A 19019-nucleotide genomic window follows, 5' to 3' on the forward strand; every position below is an offset into this window, starting at 1 on the left:
TCTAAGAACAGGCTCTTTAAAACATGCTCTTGGAAGATGAAGGGAGGTATGTTCTTTCCTGACCTTTACTATCACTACCAAATCAAAGACTGTAGAATGTCACATGAAATTTCTTGATAATTTATTAGAAAACAAATAAATAAAAAACAACAACAACAATTTCCTATTTCAAGAACAACAACTAAAACTTGTTTTAGAAAATTAGTACCTGCAACTTGACAATATTCAGATGTGAAAATGCATTAGGCCCATAAGAAGAAGGAGATTTAATAGGAAAGAGTGCTGACAGAGCTTGCAGTGGGTTGAATTCTGGTCTACCAAAAGATATATCCACCCGGAACTTGAAAATGTAATATTATTTTGAAAAAGAACCTTTGCAGATATAATTAAGGTAGAATCTTGAGATGAGATCATCCTGATGAGAGTCAGCCTTAAGTCCAAAAGTAAATCTCCGTGTAAGAGAAGAGAAGGGGAAAGGACACATGGAAAGGGTCAGCAATGTGAAGATGAAGGCAAAGATTGGAGTTATTTAGCCCTAAGTTGAGGAAAGCCTGAAGCCACCAGAACCTGGAAGTGTTCTTCCATACAGTCTTCAGAGGGACTGTGGCCCTGCTAAAACCTCAGTTTTAGATTTCTGGCCTCTAGAACTATGAGAGAATATATTTCTATTGATTTTTAAGGCACCCAGTTGTGGTAATTTGTTCTGACAGCCCTAGTATTCGTACACTACTGGCGTCAAGGACCTGAAAGATAGGAGGGGTCACCACCAACATGTACTTTACGGTTAGGCAGCCCTGAAAGCTGAAAGAGTAATATATCAGAAAATCCCAGGTCATTTGAATAAATATTGATAAAGGCAGAAATGAGTGCTAGAATGTGCTGGACATCTGTTGTGAAGGGTAGCAACCCATGACTGGGTGCTGGGTTATGAGCAGGAAAGCATACCCAGTGTGTTAAGGGGCTTGATTTCAATTTGAAACAAGCTAAGGAGGTCCCAAGTGGGGGGGTCAAATCCTGGCAGTAGTAATGCTCTTTGTCATGTGGAGGGCATCACTGTATACCTGAGATACAGTGGCTTTGGGAAAGGACCCCGATCATCAGCTGGAGAGAGAAGATGCTGTATGAAAGTGTGGAATTGCTAAATCCTGGGATAGGCCTGTGTTTAGAATTGTTCAGGGTTCCTAAAGCCCAGCATCCATTTTACTCATGGAAGGCAATACATTGATAGATCATGCACTTTTCATAGCTCAGACTCCATTTTCTAAGTAACAGTCACAGTGGGAATGCTTAAAAATCATTTCAAATATTTTATTTCCATAGAAACAAAAATTTGTATAATTCTATTTCACTAAGAACTTTAATTTGGTTTGTCTTTTTATTAAATTTGGTCATATTTTTGCCATTCCTTCATGTTTTCCAGTTTTTAAATTATAATTGGGCAATATGTTTTGATCTTCATAATCATGCTTAATTTTAGAAATACATACTACATTACAACATTTCTTGGTTAAATAGTTGACTTATTAGCCAGATGATGATGATCTGATGGATTTCAATTTGAGCACTTCTGTGAGGCCACTGAAAACAATTAGTGTGGAACTAGGATGAAATGGAAAATATTCAGGGAGTCAAAGTTCTTGCTCTTGAAATTCCACTAACCAGAACATACTCGTAATTATCTAGATTTAACTATTAATCCCCTTTATGTAATGATGCAGAAATATATATATATATAAAGTTCCTTTCAGTGCATTTTATAAAATAATTACAGAGTCAATCCAATGCTTAAATCATACAGGTGCATTGAGATCCTGATATTTCCTAGAATAATTTGAAGACACCACCTGAAGCTGAAACACCTGTCACAATCTCGTGTTATCATTAACATTTGATAGTAGGTTAAACAGGTTTTCAAAGAAGATTGGCTTAGAAAATTTCTCTCCCTCTTTCACTACTAGTCAACAAGAACCTACAAGTGGCTTTTCAATCAGTTACTCAAATTATACTGTATTTCTCAGAGAAAGAGCCTCATGAACAGACATTTCAAGGACTTGTTACTTGTCCAGAAATTGATTTGCACAAACCTAGGCTATTATTGTGATGAAATATTTGGTATGTTAACCCCCACCAAATAAAAATTCACTCAATAAGACCCACTTTTAAAAAGAAACAAAAACTCAAAGTATTTTATTATCTTCTTTAAAGATGTGGGATAAACACACACACACACACACACACACACACACACACACACACTACTCAGCCACAAGAAAAGATGAAATACTGCCATTTGCAACAACATGCATGGACCTTGAGAATATTATGCTAAGTGAAAAGCATAGTCACAAAAACCTAAGAACCACATGATTTCACTCAAATGTAGGATATAAAACTGAAACTCATGGACACAAACAACAGTATGATGGTAACCAGAGGGAAGAGTAGAAAAGGGTAAAGAGGGACAAATATATTATGATGAAAGATGATTTTACTTTGGGTTGTGGGCACACAATGCAATCTATAGATGATGTATCATAAAAACATACGCTTCAAACCTATATGATCATATTAGCCAATGTCACCCTAATACATTTTATTAAAAATCAAAGAAAACATTAAAAATATCTTCTTTAAAAAAACAAAATTTATTTTAAAAAGTTAATTTTATTTTATACTTGACAGAGTTTATCACTTATGACCATACACTAATATTTGGTGTAATTCTTATAATTTGCATAGTACCACAATATAACAGTATTTCAACACATTTTTAACATTGTGTTTAATTTTTTTTTTTTTTGTAAAAAATATTTTAGGATTTCATCAGTTTTCCTCAAAGTCCTGTCTTAATACAGAACTATTCAAATAATTTTTTGTTTGAAGAACATCTGTCATAAAACTTATTTTTGATTACCTATTCCTAACTGATTATTATGTAGTTGATATCTCCCAGATTATCATTGGACAATGACTTTTAATGTAATAATTGACTTTAAGGGATTTTGTGACTTTTGTAATATTTGAACTTCACTTTAAAATAGATTTTCTTATCTTTAACTTATATGGAAATGAGAGGGAAAGATTGAAACACCCAAAGGTGTGAAAGTGATTGGTCATAATAGCCAAATGTCCAGCAAGGAAGGATGAGTGGGCAATCATGTTAATTAGTGAATATATTTATATCATGGCAGACTCCACTGTCTTATATGTTATAGTGAGTGTGGGAAACCCAGATTATATCCACTTATATAGTGCATATTTAAACAAGGAGGTGTCTGTTGATATGTTTTACTGTTAAGTGTAATTAATGTAATGGATAGTGGCTGATTAGAATAGGAAGAATTTACACAATAGCTACTTAATCACCTAACTTGATTATCTGAAGGAAACTATATGAAGTTTATGGAGATGTGAAAAGATAAAGGGAAGAAAATGGATTATGTATAGAAAACAGGCAGAATTCATCAATTTCTTTTCAAATGTCATGTTTATGCCAAATTTAAAACACTGCTTTTACAGATTAAGAAGGCATGTAGAGGTCTTGAGATATTTCTACCATTCTCCCAATACCAAAGCACATGAGCCATGGTGCACTGTAGGGTAAAGAGCTGTTACTGAAAGAAGCTAACTTTGTCTCAGTATTTTGTGTTCATATGATCCACACAAGCATCTCTCTGTAAGACCCTTCTGTCATTTTTGCATGTGAGTATTATGTAATCAGCATTTATAGTAGAACTTTTTTGTCTAATTTCTTCCACTATTGGTTATAATATTATGCAGTCTTTTAAAAAACCGTTTATGTATTTCGAATTATCTTAAAGCCATTTTGTGGAATATTAAATATATATTTTATTACATTATTACACAGCTAAAAGAGCTCATTATCCTTTAGAAGTAGTAAATATTAGTAAGTGAAATTAAACTCTCTCTAGAATATCTTCACTTATTCATTAAAATGTCCTGGTTATTCTTTGAGAAAATTAGGCACAGAAATAAAGCAAAAGAGATGGCATATTATATTCAGACAATATTTTATTTTTACATTCATAAACTCATATATTGGTGCATGGGGAACACCTAATAAATATTTATAAAAATAAATAATGAATGCCTTTTCATATTTGGGAAAGTTATTAATGATTTACCTGAAGTTACACATGTAGGGTAGAATTCAGGACTTGTTCAATTACCATAAGATTTTTCAAATCTGTTCAGAATAAGTAAGGGGGGGACAGAAGACTGGAGATAAGCACACCTTGTACCAATAGGGATGATGCATGAATTTCAGGAAACATGGATGGGTTACATTGATTTTCATATTCAAACAAATACCAGAAAACATTTTCAGTTAGCTGATGAGAATATAGAAGCTGGAAGCCAGCATTTACCTTGATACAACATACATTTATCTAAAGTTGTAATGCAGATCAAGGAAAGATCATACAAATGCCAATTCTTGATTTTAACAAAGCTTTTGAGGCTCTTATTTAAATTAGAGTGGGTGACCTCAACTAAGTGTTGGCAAAGCATGGCTCTAGGCTAAATCCATTCACAGCCTGCTCTTCTACAACTTCTGAGCTATGAGTGATGTTTTACATTTTCAAGAAGTTGTTTAAAAACAAAAACAACAGAAAAATACAGGAAAGAGACCCTATGTGGCCCACCAAACCTAAATATTTATTATCTGGCCTGTTATAGAAAAACTTTGCTGACCCTGACCTAAACTATCTCTAAAGTTTCTTCCAGCTCCAATAAACTGAAAGAAGGCACAGTCTCCCTGAAATAATTGCATGTGACCAGACTTATCAAATATAATGCAGGTTATTCATGTATATTTTAATTTCAAATAAAAACATATACATTTTAAGAACAGTATGCCCCATGCTATATTTGGAATATACTTATATTAAAAATTTATTCATTATTTTTCCAAAAATTAAATTTTACAAGGAATCTTGGATTTTATCTGGCAACCCTGTGACTGCAAATATATGTGAATGATCTGGTAATATTTTGTATTTAGAGCACGTTGAGCAATTTGTCCAAGAGAATTGACAGAAAACTCTTCTAATTTAGGTCTAGAGGGGGTATTTATTCTTAATTGAAAAAATTTTAAATTGTAGTTGACATTCAATATCATATTAGTTTTAGGTCTAGAATATTGTGGCTAGACATTTAGATAACTTATTGAGAGATCCCTTTGATAAGGTTAGTACTCATCTGTACTCATATGTGGTTATTAAAATGTTATTGACTGTATCCCCTAGGCTGTATTTTATATTCCTGTGACTATTTCGTAACTACCAATTTGTGCTTCTTGATCCCTTCACCTTTTTAACCCAGCTACCCAAACACCTCTTGCCCCCCAAAACCATCAATTTGTTCTCTGTATCTAAGAGTTCGCTTCTGTTTTGTTGTTCATTTATTTTGTTTTTTAGATTCCACTTATAAGTGCAATCACATGGTATTTGTCTTTCTCTGTCTGATGGAAGGAGTATTTATTGAAAGGTCATGTTCCTTTGTCTTTGGACCCATTTAATCTTTTTTTAAAAAAATAATTTATTTATTTGTTTGTTTTTTATTTTATTTTATTTTATTTTAGAGAGAGGGGAAAGGAAAAAGAGAGGGAGAGAAACATCACTGTGTGGTTGCCTCTCACTCGCGCCCTTAACTGGGGACTTGACGTGCAACCTAGTCACGTGCCCTGACTGGGAATCGAACCAGTGACACTTGGCTCGCAGGCCGACACTCAATCCACTGAGCTACAGCACATTTAATCTATTCTTATATCAAAGCAATAAATAGAGATCAGTTTATACTTACATAAACCACAGGAAAGGATACCTAAATGTATAGAGCCAAAAAAGATAATTTTAAACCTTAGAAGGTCAAATTTAGAGTAAAAATTGATAGTGATAGATAAGAAATGACCATACACAGAAGAACTTAACAAATAATGATGTCTATCTGGGCCTGGAGGACATCATTTTCTTCTTTATTCTGAGGGTGACAAGTTATTTCCAACACAGCTATATGAGAGAGAACCCCCCAAAACTGGAATATATTTATAAAAAATTGTGCATTTATTCTTTTTTTTTTTTCTTTCTCAATGCCTTTACTTTTAAACATAAGCAGACAATCTTACAGGTATAAATGAAAAAGACAGACATGATCACAGGTAAAAGCAAAGAAAATCTAACCAGAAAGCAGCTGTTGACCCTAAAATTCTGAGTCTGACATGTTGCAGGGCCGAAAGGAATGGTAATTAGTATTCCTCTCCTTCTTCTTCACCCTCTCCTTCAACAGAATCCACACCAACCTCCTCATAATCCTTCTCTAGGGCAGCCATGTCCTCACGGGCCTCAGAAAACTCTCCTTCCTCCATGCCCTCACCCACGTACCAGTGGACAAAAGCACGCTTGGCGTACATCAGGTCAAACTTGTGATCCAGGCGAGCCCAGGCCTCAGCAATAGCTGTGGTGTTGCTCAGCATACACACAGCTCGCTGTACTTTGGCCAGGTCTCCACCAGGCACCACAGTGGGAGGCTGGTAATTAATGCCAACTTTGAAGCCAGTGGGGCACCAGTCCACAAACTGGATGCTGCGCTTCGTCTTGATGGTGGCAATGGCAGCATTGACATCTTTGGGAACCACATCACCACGGTACAACAGGCAGCAAGCCATGTATTTACCGTGGCGAGGGTCACATTTCACCATCTGGTTTGCTGGCTCAAAGCACGCATTGGTGATCTCTGCTACAGAAAGCTGTTCATGGTAGGCTTTCTCAGCAGAGATGACAGGGGCATATGTGGCAAGAGGGAAGTGGATGCGGGGATAGGGCACCAGGTTGGTCTGGAATTCGGTCAGATCGACATTCAGGGCTCCATCAAACCTGAGGGAAGCAGTGATGGAAGACACAATCTGGCTAATAAGGCGGTTAAGGTTAGTGTAGGTTGGGCGCTCAATATTGAGGTTTCTACGACAGATGTCATAGATGGCCTCATTGTCAACCATGAAGGCACAATCAGAGTGCTCCAGGGTGGTGTGGGTGGTGAGGATGGAGTTGTAGGGTTCAACTACAGCTGTGGAAACCTGGGGGGCTGGGTAAATGAAGAACTCCAGCTTGGACTTCTTGCCATAATCGACAGAGAGACGCTCCATCAGCAGGGAGGTGAACCCAGAACCAGTTCCCCCACCAAAGCTGTGGAAAACCAAGAAGCCCTGAAGACCTGTGCACTGGTCAGCCAGTTTCCGAATTCGGTCCAGGACGAGGTCAATGATCTCCTTGCCAATGGTGTAGTGTCCACGGGCATAGTTATTGGCAGCATCTTCCTTGCCTGTGATCAGCTGCTCAGGGTGGAAGAGCTGGCGGTAGGTACCAGTGCGAACTTCATCAATGACTGTGGGTTCCAGGTCTACAAACACTGCCCTGGGCACATGCTTGCCAGCACCTGTCTCACTGAAGAAGGTGTTGAAAGAGTCATCTCCCCCCCCAATGGTCTTGTCACTTGGCATCTGGCCATCAGGCTGGATGCCATGTTCCAGGCAGTAGAGCTCCCAACAGGCGTTGCCGATCTGGACACCAGCCTGGCCAACGTGGATGGAGATGCACTCACGCATGGCTGAGGGTTATCAGGCGCAAGCAGCAGGAATAGACAGCGGGTCCCGGTTACTGTTCCCGACAAGCTAAGAGTCGAGGTAAGTAACGCACTCTGTATTTATTCTTAATGTTTAAAATTCCAATTACTTTCAAAGTATCCTCCATTTAATGCATACACCTATCAAGACATTTTTTCCACTGCTCAAAACAGGTTTGAACTCGTCAATTTTGATGCCTTTTAGTGCTTCCGTTGTTTTTTGTTTCACCTTTTCCACACCCTTAAAAAAAAAAGTCCCTTTAAAAAAGTCCCTTTCAACTGTACTAGGAAAAAAAAAAAAAAAAAAGTCCCTTTCCTGGAACACAAAAACAAGTCGCTCAAGCCGAGATCAGGTGAATAGGGAGGGTGGAGCACAGGGGTCAAATAGTTTTTGGTCAAAAACTGCTGAACACTCAGTACAGGGTGGGAGGTGCGCTCATAAATCACCCATCCTGAAATGGGCAAATGCGTTGAATGAGTCTTAAAAAAAAAAAAAAAAAAAATTCACCAAAGCCAAACACAGCCTCTCACAAAAACCTCAACTGGTACATTGATACAGATGGGTTACTAGAACACTCACTTTGGTGGGGGGCAGCCTGTACTACAAGGGGCCTGCCCTCCAGAAGATCATTCCAGTTTTCTGGGTCCCTCTCCTACAAAGAATTATTTTTGTGAAATGTATTTTGCAGAGTGTGCATACATTAGAGAGGAGTCCCTTCTAAAATTTGGGGGAAAAAAAGCATATATTTTTGGGAGGGTGAATAAGAGCAAAATTAGCTAGGTCTACTTTAAAGATAGATGAAAATATGTTCACTGGCAGAACTTTTGAGAAAGCCCTGCAAATATGTAATTTCAAAACAATGATATGTGAACAGTGATGTGGAACAGGATGCATTATAATATAAAACAGAGCAGCATGATATGTGCAAGACCAAATAAGTACATAATACTTCTAAACTAATATAAATGACTATAATTATGGAATGTGATAAAAACCTGTATAAGAGTGGAGGGAACAGAGTTTATACGAGGGTCACAATTACCATGGACATTTCTGGCTTTGAGTTAAAAAGCAGAAGCATAACACTCTAATGCAGAGATTTACGAAGCATTAATGTGAGATGTTAATGCCCTAAAGTGTGTAAACAGGGAAACAGTAGAGGACATTTTAAAAGACAGCATTTCAAAAGATCTAAGTGTAAATTAACCTGATATATTTAGATTACTTTTTTTTTAAATAATACAAATGGGTTTAAAATGAAGGAACACATTGCTGTACAATAGAAAACAATTCTATTCAGATATGCTTTGGGCTTTCAAACATATGTTCAAACATCTGAACAATGGTATGGCTGATTTCACAAACTCTAATTATGTCCGGAGTCACACATTCATCATTTTTAGCAATTCTCGGTGTTGCTTATTTTCAAGTGATTGCACTGCAATCTTTTTTGGATATTCATACATAATGCCTTTTTATCACCTCTACAGAAAGTGAATTGTAAATCAATTTAACATGAAAATGTGTATAGTTCGCAAGTTTCTACTTAGTAAAGAAACAGAAAAATATATAAACTCACTGTGTAAGATAGAAAACTCCCTTTGATTTTCTTGCCTTCTTTTCTTGTTGTTTTCATTCTTTGCATTTCTCAAAATGTTAACTGTGTACAGGTTCTTTCCAGAGCACATTTTGGCACCACACGTGCTAATTTGAATAGAGGAAGTAATTTTAAGTGGCTCTTTTACATTTTACACAAAGAAAATGTCAACTGTGCTGCACACAGGAATCCACAGAAGATAGGGCTTTTATATTCCTTCTTAAACCAGAAACTTAGAAAAAGGCAAAAACATTGTTACTGAAATTCTTAAATTATAGAAAACTTCAGTATTGTTTTGTGGTGCCATTGAGTGCATCTTGTTGCAGGCACCATTTTCAAACCTTCTATTACATCAGTAGGAAGAAATACAGCTACGTTAATTGCATGAAAGCGCCCATTTCACAGGATACAAGGTCTGTCCAGAGGGTATCCAGCCATGTAATATTTATTGCAGAAGATACAAGATATGAGAAACATTGCACATAGGACAATGATACCTCAGTCCCCTTCAAAGTAGGCACCTTGGGACCTCACACAGTTCTCCCAATCGCCATCAGCTATCCTGTTGTATTTTCCTGAATCCCATCGACAGTCTGAGATCTCTTCCCTTTCAAAGGTGATTTTAGTTTTGGGAAAAGCCAGAAGTCACAGGGTGCCAAATCTGGGCTGTAGTGGGGCTGAGTCACCTGGGTGATTTGATGTTCTGCAAAAACACTCGTGCAAGTCATTCTTGTTATATTAACAATGGCTGGACTTTTTCTGGACAGACTTCATATAGTTCCACGTGTTTTTGAGTATGTTTACACTAAATACAAACTAATAGTTACATAACTTCAAGATGTGGTTAAGTAAATATAATAAAATTCAGAAAATCATAAATGTGGAAATATCATGAAAAGCTGTGATTAGATATAATAATAAAGACCTAAACAAAATTGTCATCAGTATTGCAGAATGAGGTACATATGCTTACAGTATATTTATGTGATTCACATTCATGTAAAAGAATCCAGTATTTGAAAATGGGAAGAGTATAGGCAACAAAGTTAAGTGTTAAGACCTTGACTCTGGATTGATGTACTACTTGATTTGCATGTGGTACATGTGGATAATTACGCCAATAGGTAGAAATAATAAGTGCAATTTCTCAAAAAGTTTTAGAAAATTTACATTGATTTCAGACTTCTATTCTACCTCAAAAGATTGCAAGTCATTTCATTTTCTCCTATGTTTTGCTATAAAAAGCTCTACAGGATAATCTTCAGTGGTTTATGATTTTCTAATATAACTCAAAATTTAGTCGAGTTGCTTAAATTTTTTTGAGAGTAATACATATTTATGAAAATTACGAGTTATTTTCAGTTTATTCAGTACAAGGAATTCTAGCAAAGGTTCAGAGATATACCAAAAATATTTCTCCTAGCTCTTTTATCGACATGTTTTAAATCCTATGATAGCCATAGGGAAGCATCCTAGGACATTTTTGTTAGTTTTTCTTCAAACATATTTGTAAATACCATAGTCTAAATATTTTAGACTTTATCTACAAAAGAAGGTAAGAGTAAAATGTAAGTGTTATGAGGAGTTCTTCAACAAACCAAAGTTAGAAGGGCTGCCTGAATATTCAGAGCATGTATTGAAATGAATATAAAATTTGAAAAACTGTTCAAATTTACAACTAGTTTGGGTGGCGAAAAAGTCAGGGATTGAGGCTTTACTTTGTTATAGAGGAAAGCAGTTTTTATGTATTTTTATTTTTCCTAAACACCACAGTATTTATCTGATATATGCAAATAGCTAAGTGGTCAATAGTTCTTTAAATTTAACAGAAAATATTTGTTTTCCTTCTATATCTCAGGATGCCTAGGTTAGAATACATAAACAGAAAACGGTCACTTTCCTCAGTATTTTGGCATCTAGAAGGGAGACGTAAGTAAACACACTGTGAAAATACAAGAAAATGAATTTAACAATAAAGGTACAAGGTATTAGGGGAATGTAGAGCAGGAAATCAAAAGCAGGTTGGGATGTGAATGACAGCAAGATGGCCTCACAGAGAAAGTGAGAATCCATCCCAGTCATTAAGGAAGAAAAGTTAGGAAGAATATTGTCCACAGAGGGAACACTGGAGAGCCTGGGACCTGACACACAGGAGCACATGGAATGTAGGGAATTGTTAAGTCCCTCGGTATAATGGGGTTATAGTTTTGTATGGCAGGATGTTGGAGGAAAACAAAGCCAGATAAGTAAGCAGGCAGCAGTCAGATCGTGAATATGCCAGGCTAAAAATAAAAAGCATTTGGAAAAAGAATAAAGCACAGATCCTTTGGAAAATAAGTCTGTAATGGATCCAGGTAAGTGAAACCCTCAGTGAGGGAAAAGAAGTCTCTGGACTGAAAATAAAAACTTAAGTGAGAATATGAACTTCAAGAGATTCTTTACAACTCTAAACAGCTTTCTTTCTCCCAAAGCCCTTTGTTTTTCAGAAGCTGTTCTGTTTGTGAGCAATGGCAGGGGAAGCACATAAGAGAAGGCAAATTTAGTATTCCCAGGCTGGAAAAGACTAGGATATTCCATTACTGAGTTTAAAAGGACATAAAGAGAGATATATTGGTGTGGCACATGCTGTGAGGCAACTTGCTATCAAACTCTGCTGCCTTCTTTTCATGTGTTGATCTTGAAAGCACTCCCTTAATAAAATTCCTGCTTTGTAATCTCTAAGATTCTCCTTCTCAGAGAACTCATCCTTTAACAATGGGGTAGCAAAGTAAGAAAACAGCCTGACTCCTAAGCTCTCCTGGCAAGGTGAAGAGTCATCCCTGATGTTGAAGCAGTTTTATAGGCTGCCCTCAGTTCAAAGTCCAGAGCAATTGCTAAATAAAACCCAAGAGATTTCATGTTAGAGATCTATCTGGGGGCAATAAATTTTAGAGCTAACAGAGCCTCTCAAATTGATTCTAATCCTGTCACTTTGAAGATAGACAAAATGAAGGTCGAAGAGTCATGATTTCCCTAATACTATAGAACTATTTAAAGGCTAAGATGAATTCCATATCTTCTCACTCCTAGTCTACTGTCTTTTTCAGTAAACTTATGCTTCTTAAATAGAGATATTCCCAGGAATCTGCATCAGTTTGTAAGAATTGACTGCAGCCACAGGAGAAACATGAAAATTCCTGGAGAGTGATTTCATTTACTCTTTATATCACAGTGTATATGTTGTAGAACCTAAGGAGCATGTGACTTTTAAGGTAAAGAAACAAGAGACTTTCAAGATCTGTTGAGTGGAGTTGAATCTCCCGTGTTACTAGGGATAAATTTGTGTAAATGTTTGAAAAGAATTGTAGGAAGATATGTTGTTATTCCTAGATATTGGATTCTTTTCTATCTTGATTAAAATGTATTCTAGGTTTATGTTAATATAACAGTCCCTATAAAAGGATATGTTTTTGTTCCCTCAAAATTGTTTTTTTTTTTTTTTTTTTGTACATGTAGGCAGCCAAAGGAAGGCAAAGGAAATTACACATGACCCTCTGCCCTGAAAAGCTGAGGCATGCCGGATCGTATTCCAAGTTGCTACTTTCCTGAAGAGGGGCACTATTAGGCCCCTTGGAGAGGGAATCACCTTGGTTTCCCTCAAAATTCTTACTAAAGTCTCAAAAGTACAGACAATACAAATGGTAATAATTACCTCCATTTCTAAAGAGAATTATTAAACACATCCAAGTACTACATGCTAACAGGGGGCTAACAGGCCCAGCTACCATTACCCCAAAATTTATATGAGAGAAAGTCAGAGATTTATTATATATAGATTCCTCAGAAGGATTTAAAACAAGAGTGAGCATTGTGAGATATCTTGTCTCCACTACTAACCAATGTAAAAATCCCAAAAAGTATCACTCTGAAACTGGATAGCTGGGTGCATGCTAGCACAGCTAAAGCAATTTGTAGGACCCTCTCTGTTTCTATGAGTGCAGAGATTTCTTGGGAGAACTTGACATATGTTTCTAGAATTGGGAGGCAAGGAATGGAGACTGGGCCCCGCCTTTGGCTAGGAGAATCCCAAAAGCAGCAGGCTAGAGCAGCCTTCACAGTCAGTAAGGGGAAAGATTCACCTCTAGGATTACTTGTACTTCTATCCATTGGCAGGACAGTTGGCTATTTTCTCAGATCCGATTGACAATAAGGAAGGTGTTAGGTAACTAGGTTTAAGTCATATGGAGATGACCTATTCCAAGAAGATGCCTACTGCCGCACCAGCCAAAAACGGTAGAAATGTACTTCCCAGATGGTTGCTAAAGGAAATTTTCAAGAGATCAACTGAGTGTACACAACACACAGCAGAGAAATATGTTGGAAGGAATAAGCAACAAACCACTGATATACCTACAATGACAGAATGCATTTGCTGCCTGCGCAAAATACAGTCACCCCATGGTAAGGAATAAGACTTTGACACCTTTTCTAATTCCTTCTACCCCTGATCTAACTCTGGAGGCACAAAACTTAGAAAGAAGGTGTAACAAGGGAAGAGTGAGGAAAGTGTGGGCAACTTCAAATTAGGTATGCAATAAAATTGTATTAGTTTGTTAAATTGGGTTAGACTATTTAATATCTGCAAGTGACCTGAAAGCTGTGAAATGTATCCAGATTGTCACAAAATAAGGTGAAGAGAAATCTGCTAGAAAATACCTGAAGTTGGTGATGGGAGAACTTAAAATATAGTCTTGAGTGTAAGTCAAGTCATTTAATAAACTGAATTCATTACTATGTCAATATAGATGGCTTTGTCTCAATGCTTGTACCCTATATTTTAAGGGAGATCTTAAAGTATTATAGTAATATATAGTGGTTAAAAGAACAATTTTTGGCATCAAACAGCTTGAGTTGCGTTCTCGCTTTGCCAATCCTCTGCATAATCTAGGCAATTTACTTTCTTGGTGACTCATTCTTCAGTAGCAGGATAGTTATAGTAATAAAATTTATACATTTTGTGATATATTCCCACCCAACCACAATTATTCCTTCTTGGATAATTGCTCTCTGATCTCCTTCAAGATACTTTAGCCTGACTGATTGGGTTACGGGTTGTCACCTTAGCCACACATCTCTTCCCCAGGGTCAGTCCAAGAACAATTCAGTCTGTCTTTGGGGGGAAGACTCTACAGTGTCGAATCAAAAGCCATTGTCAGTGAAGAATGAAACATGACTCTAACAGAGAAAGTATCCTGAGTGTTTTTGTTCTTAGTTGAGTATCTTTATATTCCCAATCTGTGGTTCTGCGGTCTTTATATTTTTATAATAAACTTTTCTATATTTGCTTATATTAACTGGATCAGATAGAAAGGGTAATTTTAATAACTTGGAATCAAATCTCAATTCAAGAATTTACATGGGCAAGTTATTTAAATCTATGCATACATTTTCTCTTCTGAATCATGAAGATAGAATAGCATTTACTTCATAATAATACTCATTTGTGAGAAATAAATGAGTCACTACAGGCTAAGATTAAGAGCAATGCCTAATACGTATTAAGCATCCAATAAATATTACGTATTATTTATTGAGTTGATTTCTATAATTTGGAAATGAAAATAACTTTACTAATAAAGTATTATCTGACTCACATGGTTGGTGTGATGACTGATAGAGAAAAGGCATGAAAGGAGCTTAACATGGTAGGAAGTATGGAATGGTAATTATTAGCTGTGGATTTCTTATTTCCTACATACTGCACCTGATGTTAATCTACAGAAACACTAAGCTTACACAAAACATCCAATCCTCAGTTTCAATTCATAAGCAGCAAAGAAAACCACAGGCAAAGGGTGACATACATTGGTTTCAATTTCCATCTCTCTCCTATTTATATTTATTCATAACCATATCTATGATCCTAGGACAGAGAATAAAAAGATATCACAGAGACACCTTAACAAAATAGATTAAAGTAATGGAAATCAGTGTATTTCAAGGAAAGACAGTTTAAAGATTGAATTCTTTTGCTCAGGTGGTTCTCTTATTTCATTAGTGAAATTATATTTATGAGTAAGAACATAATGTCACCTCTTAAAAACAAGTTCTATTAACTTTTTCCTGCAGAAGGCACATTGCATGTTGCAGAAAATACTTGCCTGAAAATCAATTTCCCATAATTTATTCTTAATTAGCTCTGGTCATCATAGTCCTTTTGCATTGTCATTTTATGGGGTGGGGAAAAGGTAGATTTGCTGTTGTGAGTGCATGAAACAGAGTTTATTCTTGTATTATTTTTTATTAATTATTGTATTGTTTATTTGTATTAGAGCTGTAAACTTACTTATGCTTCACTCTGTATAATAACATTTTAGGGCAGGCAAACATTAGTCTTTGTTTTTACTGTTGATCTGTTGTTATATCATTCAAGTTTATATTCTTTAACTCTTTGCAATGATTTCTTCTAGTTAATTAGTAAACAGAATTTTCTTTTAAATACTTACTATTTTGTTGTAAATAGTATAACACAAAAGTATTCATGTAGTTTTCCTACCATCACTTAAAATGTTAATGACAAATAAGATGTAATTCAACTAATCCCATTTAATTTAATTATATTGTCATATAGAAAAGCTTAATGTTTTCTTTAAAAGACTACAGACTTTTGCTTCCCTTGCCTGGGGAGATATAGCCCATAAAATATTGCTTCAAGCAATGTCCAAGATTTTGCTGCCTATATTTATTTCTACAATTTTTATGGTTTCAGGTCTAATACTTAAGCCTTTAATCCATTATGAATTTATTCTTCTGTGTGGTGTAAGAAGGTGGTCTAGTTTCATTTTTATGCACATATCTGTCCAATCCTCCCAACACCATTTATTGAATAAACTATCTTTAACCCATTGTATGTGTTTGCCTCCTCTGTCAAACGTTAATTGACTAAAAAGGTGTGGGTTTATTTCTGGGCTCTCTATTCTGTTCCATTGCTTTACATCACTGCTTTTATGCCAGTACCATGCTGTTTTGATTACTATGGCCTTAGAGTATAGCTTGATATTAGGTAGCATTATTTCTCCAATTTTGTTCTTCCTTCTCAGGATTGCCATTGCTATGCATGGCCTTTTGTGTTGTGGTTCCATGTACATTTTTGAAACATTTATTCTTTTTTTTTTGTAAACGTCATTTGTATTCAGCAAAACTTTTTTTTTTTTTTTTTGTGGATCTTTTTTTTTTTTTTTTTTAATTTTGGTTTTTCAATTACAGTTGTCCCCTTTTCCCCTAATTTCTCTCCCCCACCCAAACCACCCCCTCTCCCGCAATCATATCCCTCCCCGTTGTCCATGTCCATGAGTCTTTTATACAGGCTCTTTAATTAAACCCTTCCCTTACTTATCCCCCTTCTCTCCCTCTCCCCTTCCCCCTATTGACTGCTATTCTGCTCTTTGTTCTATTTAGTTCCTTTGTTTGTGTTGTTCTTTAGTTTCCTGTATTAGGTGATATCATATGGTATTTTTCTTTCTTTGCCTGGCTTATTTCACTAAGCATAATTCTCTCTAGTTCCATCCATGTTGTTGCAAATGGCAGGAGTTCCTTCTTTCTTTCTGCTACATAGTATTCCATTGTGTAAATGTACCACAGTTTTTTGATCCACTCATCTACAGATGGGCACTTAGGTTGTTTCCAGCACTTAGCTATTGTAAACAGTGCTGCAATGAACATAGGAGTGCATAAGTTCTTTTGAATTGGTGTTTCAAGATTCTTCGGGTATAATCCTAGTAGTGGAGTCGCTGGTTCAAAAGGCAGTTCCATTTTTAATCTTTTGAGGTAATTCCATACTGTTCTCCATAGTGGCTGCATCAGTCTGCATTCCCACCAACAGAGCAGTAGGGTTCCCGTTTCTCCACATCCTCGCCAGCACTTGTTGCTTGTTGATTTGTTGATGATGGCCATTCTGACTGGTGTAAAATGGTATCTCATTGTGGTTTTTATTTGCATCTCCCTGATGGCTAATGATGTTGAGCATTTTTTCATGTGTCTATGGACCTTCTGTATGTCCTCTTCGGAGAAGTGTTTGTTCAGGTCCCTTGCCCATTTTTTAATTGGGTTGTTTGTTTTCTTTTCTTTTCTTTTTTTTTTTTTCAGATTTAATGTGTTTTATTGATTATAATATTACATTTGTGCCAATTTCCCTTGCCTCTGCTCCCCTCCACCCGGTGGCCCCCCTCCCTCCAGTTGTCCCCCCCTTTTAGATTATGTCCATTAGTTGTGCATACAGTTCCTCCCAACCTCTCTCCGTCTATTCCATTCCCTCCTACCATGATCCCCAATTCCTATATCATCTCCCTCCCTCTCCCCACTCCCCCTCCCTGTTGACCTCCCCCCAATATGCTTCCCATACCCACAGTTCCTTTTCCACTCTCGTTGCCTGTTTAGTTTGCCTTTGTTTCATCTCCCTAGCTTCTGTTTTTTAAACCAGTCCCTTTAACATCTCATATAACAGTGGTTTGGATCTAATGAACTCTTTCAGTTTTATTTTGTCCTGGAAACACTTTCTCTGTCCTTCTATTCTGAATGACAATTTCGCTGGATAGAGTATTCGTGGTTGTAGGTTTTGGATTTTCATTACTTTGAATATTTCTTGCCAGTCCCTTCTTGCCTGTAGGGTTTCCCTTGAGAAGTCAGCTGATAGTCTAATTGGGACCCCTTTGTACATAATTCTTTTCTTCTCTCTTGCTGCTTTTAAGATTCTCTCTTTATCTTTAATTTTTGACATTTTGATTATAATGTGTCTTGGAGTGGTTCTCCCTGGGTCCAGTCTCTTGGGACCTCTCCTTGCTTCCTGGACCTGCAAGTCTATTCCCTTCCCCAAGTCTGGGAAGTTCTCCTTTATTATATTTTCACTCAATTTTTCAAGTTCTAGTTCATCTTCCTCATTCTCTGGCAAACCAATGATTCTTATGTTGGGTCTTTTATAGCTGTCCCAGAGGTTTCTGATCCTCTCATTGTTGCTTCCCATTTCCTCTCGCTGCATTGGTTGACTGCTTGTTCCTTCTCCATATTCCAGTTTGTTGAAATGAACTCTGGATTTTTTTTCCTCACCATCTGTCTCGTATGCGGTTTTGTTCTTTCGTTATGAAAGTTTTTCGCTTCTTTCTTATCTTTTTCCTGCTCTTTTGTGAATTCTGTAAGCCAACTGATAACAATGGCCCAGAACTGAGCCTCTGACAGGTTTCTTATCTGTTCATCTGTCAGGTTCTCTATCTGTTGCCTGGTGAGTTGTGTCACCGGGATTTCTATAGTTGTCTGCCTCATTTTGACAGATGCGTTTTATTTTCTTGGGCCGGCTGTCGGGGGCAGTGCCTGTGTACGCTTCACAAGTCAGCGACCGGCGCCTGTCTGCGACCTATTTCGCAGCCCTGTGGTGCTTTCTTTGGGGGCGGGGGTCCAAGGTGGATTCACACAGTTATTCAGTTAGGAGACCGGGATCCGTCCTCCCGCCCCCCTGGGCCTCACTGTTCAAGGCGATGCGGTGGCCACTCTCCCCAGCGCTGGGGTCGCGCACTGCCAGGGGCTTGACTGCCTCCGGGCTTTTTCGCCGCCCCGCCGCTGACCGCAAACAGCGCTGCCCTCTTTAACTCTTACCTGCCCAAATGGCACCGCTGGTTTATAACTTCATATGTTGGGCTTCCGTGTAGTTTTATTTTCTGGAATTTCTAGTTATCCTTTGTTTTGAAGTAGTTGTATTCCTCTCTAGTTGTAGAGGGAGACCTAGCGTGTCCATCTAAGCCTCCATCTTGGCCG

At 37.1% G+C, this 19019-nt stretch overlaps 1 protein-coding gene and 1 non-coding gene across 2 annotated transcripts; both read right to left on the bottom strand.

Moving 5' to 3' along the window:
• Nucleotides 1-6236: 6236 nt before the first annotated feature.
• LOC150007253 (tubulin alpha-1B chain-like) lies at nt 6237-7704 on the bottom strand. The gene has a single exon (XM_090282640.1). It carries the CDS (start codon nt 7619-7621, stop codon nt 6266-6268), a length of 1356 nt encoding a protein of 451 aa, XP_090138766.1. The 5' UTR covers nt 7622-7704; the 3' UTR covers nt 6237-6265.
• Nucleotides 7705-12723: 5019 nt separating this feature from the next.
• Nucleotides 12724-12868, bottom strand: LOC150007254 (small nucleolar RNA SNORA67). Its single transcript, XR_016512119.1, has one exon. It is a non-coding gene; the product is annotated as a small nucleolar RNA SNORA67 (small nucleolar RNA).
• Nucleotides 12869-19019: the final 6151 nt, after the last annotated feature.

The sequence above is a fragment of the Furipterus horrens genome, unplaced genomic scaffold (genome assembly GCF_987537825.1).
Source record: "Furipterus horrens unplaced genomic scaffold, mFurHor1.1.pri manual_scaffold_6, whole genome shotgun sequence".
Taxonomy (NCBI): Eukaryota; Metazoa; Chordata; class Mammalia; order Chiroptera; family Furipteridae; genus Furipterus; species Furipterus horrens.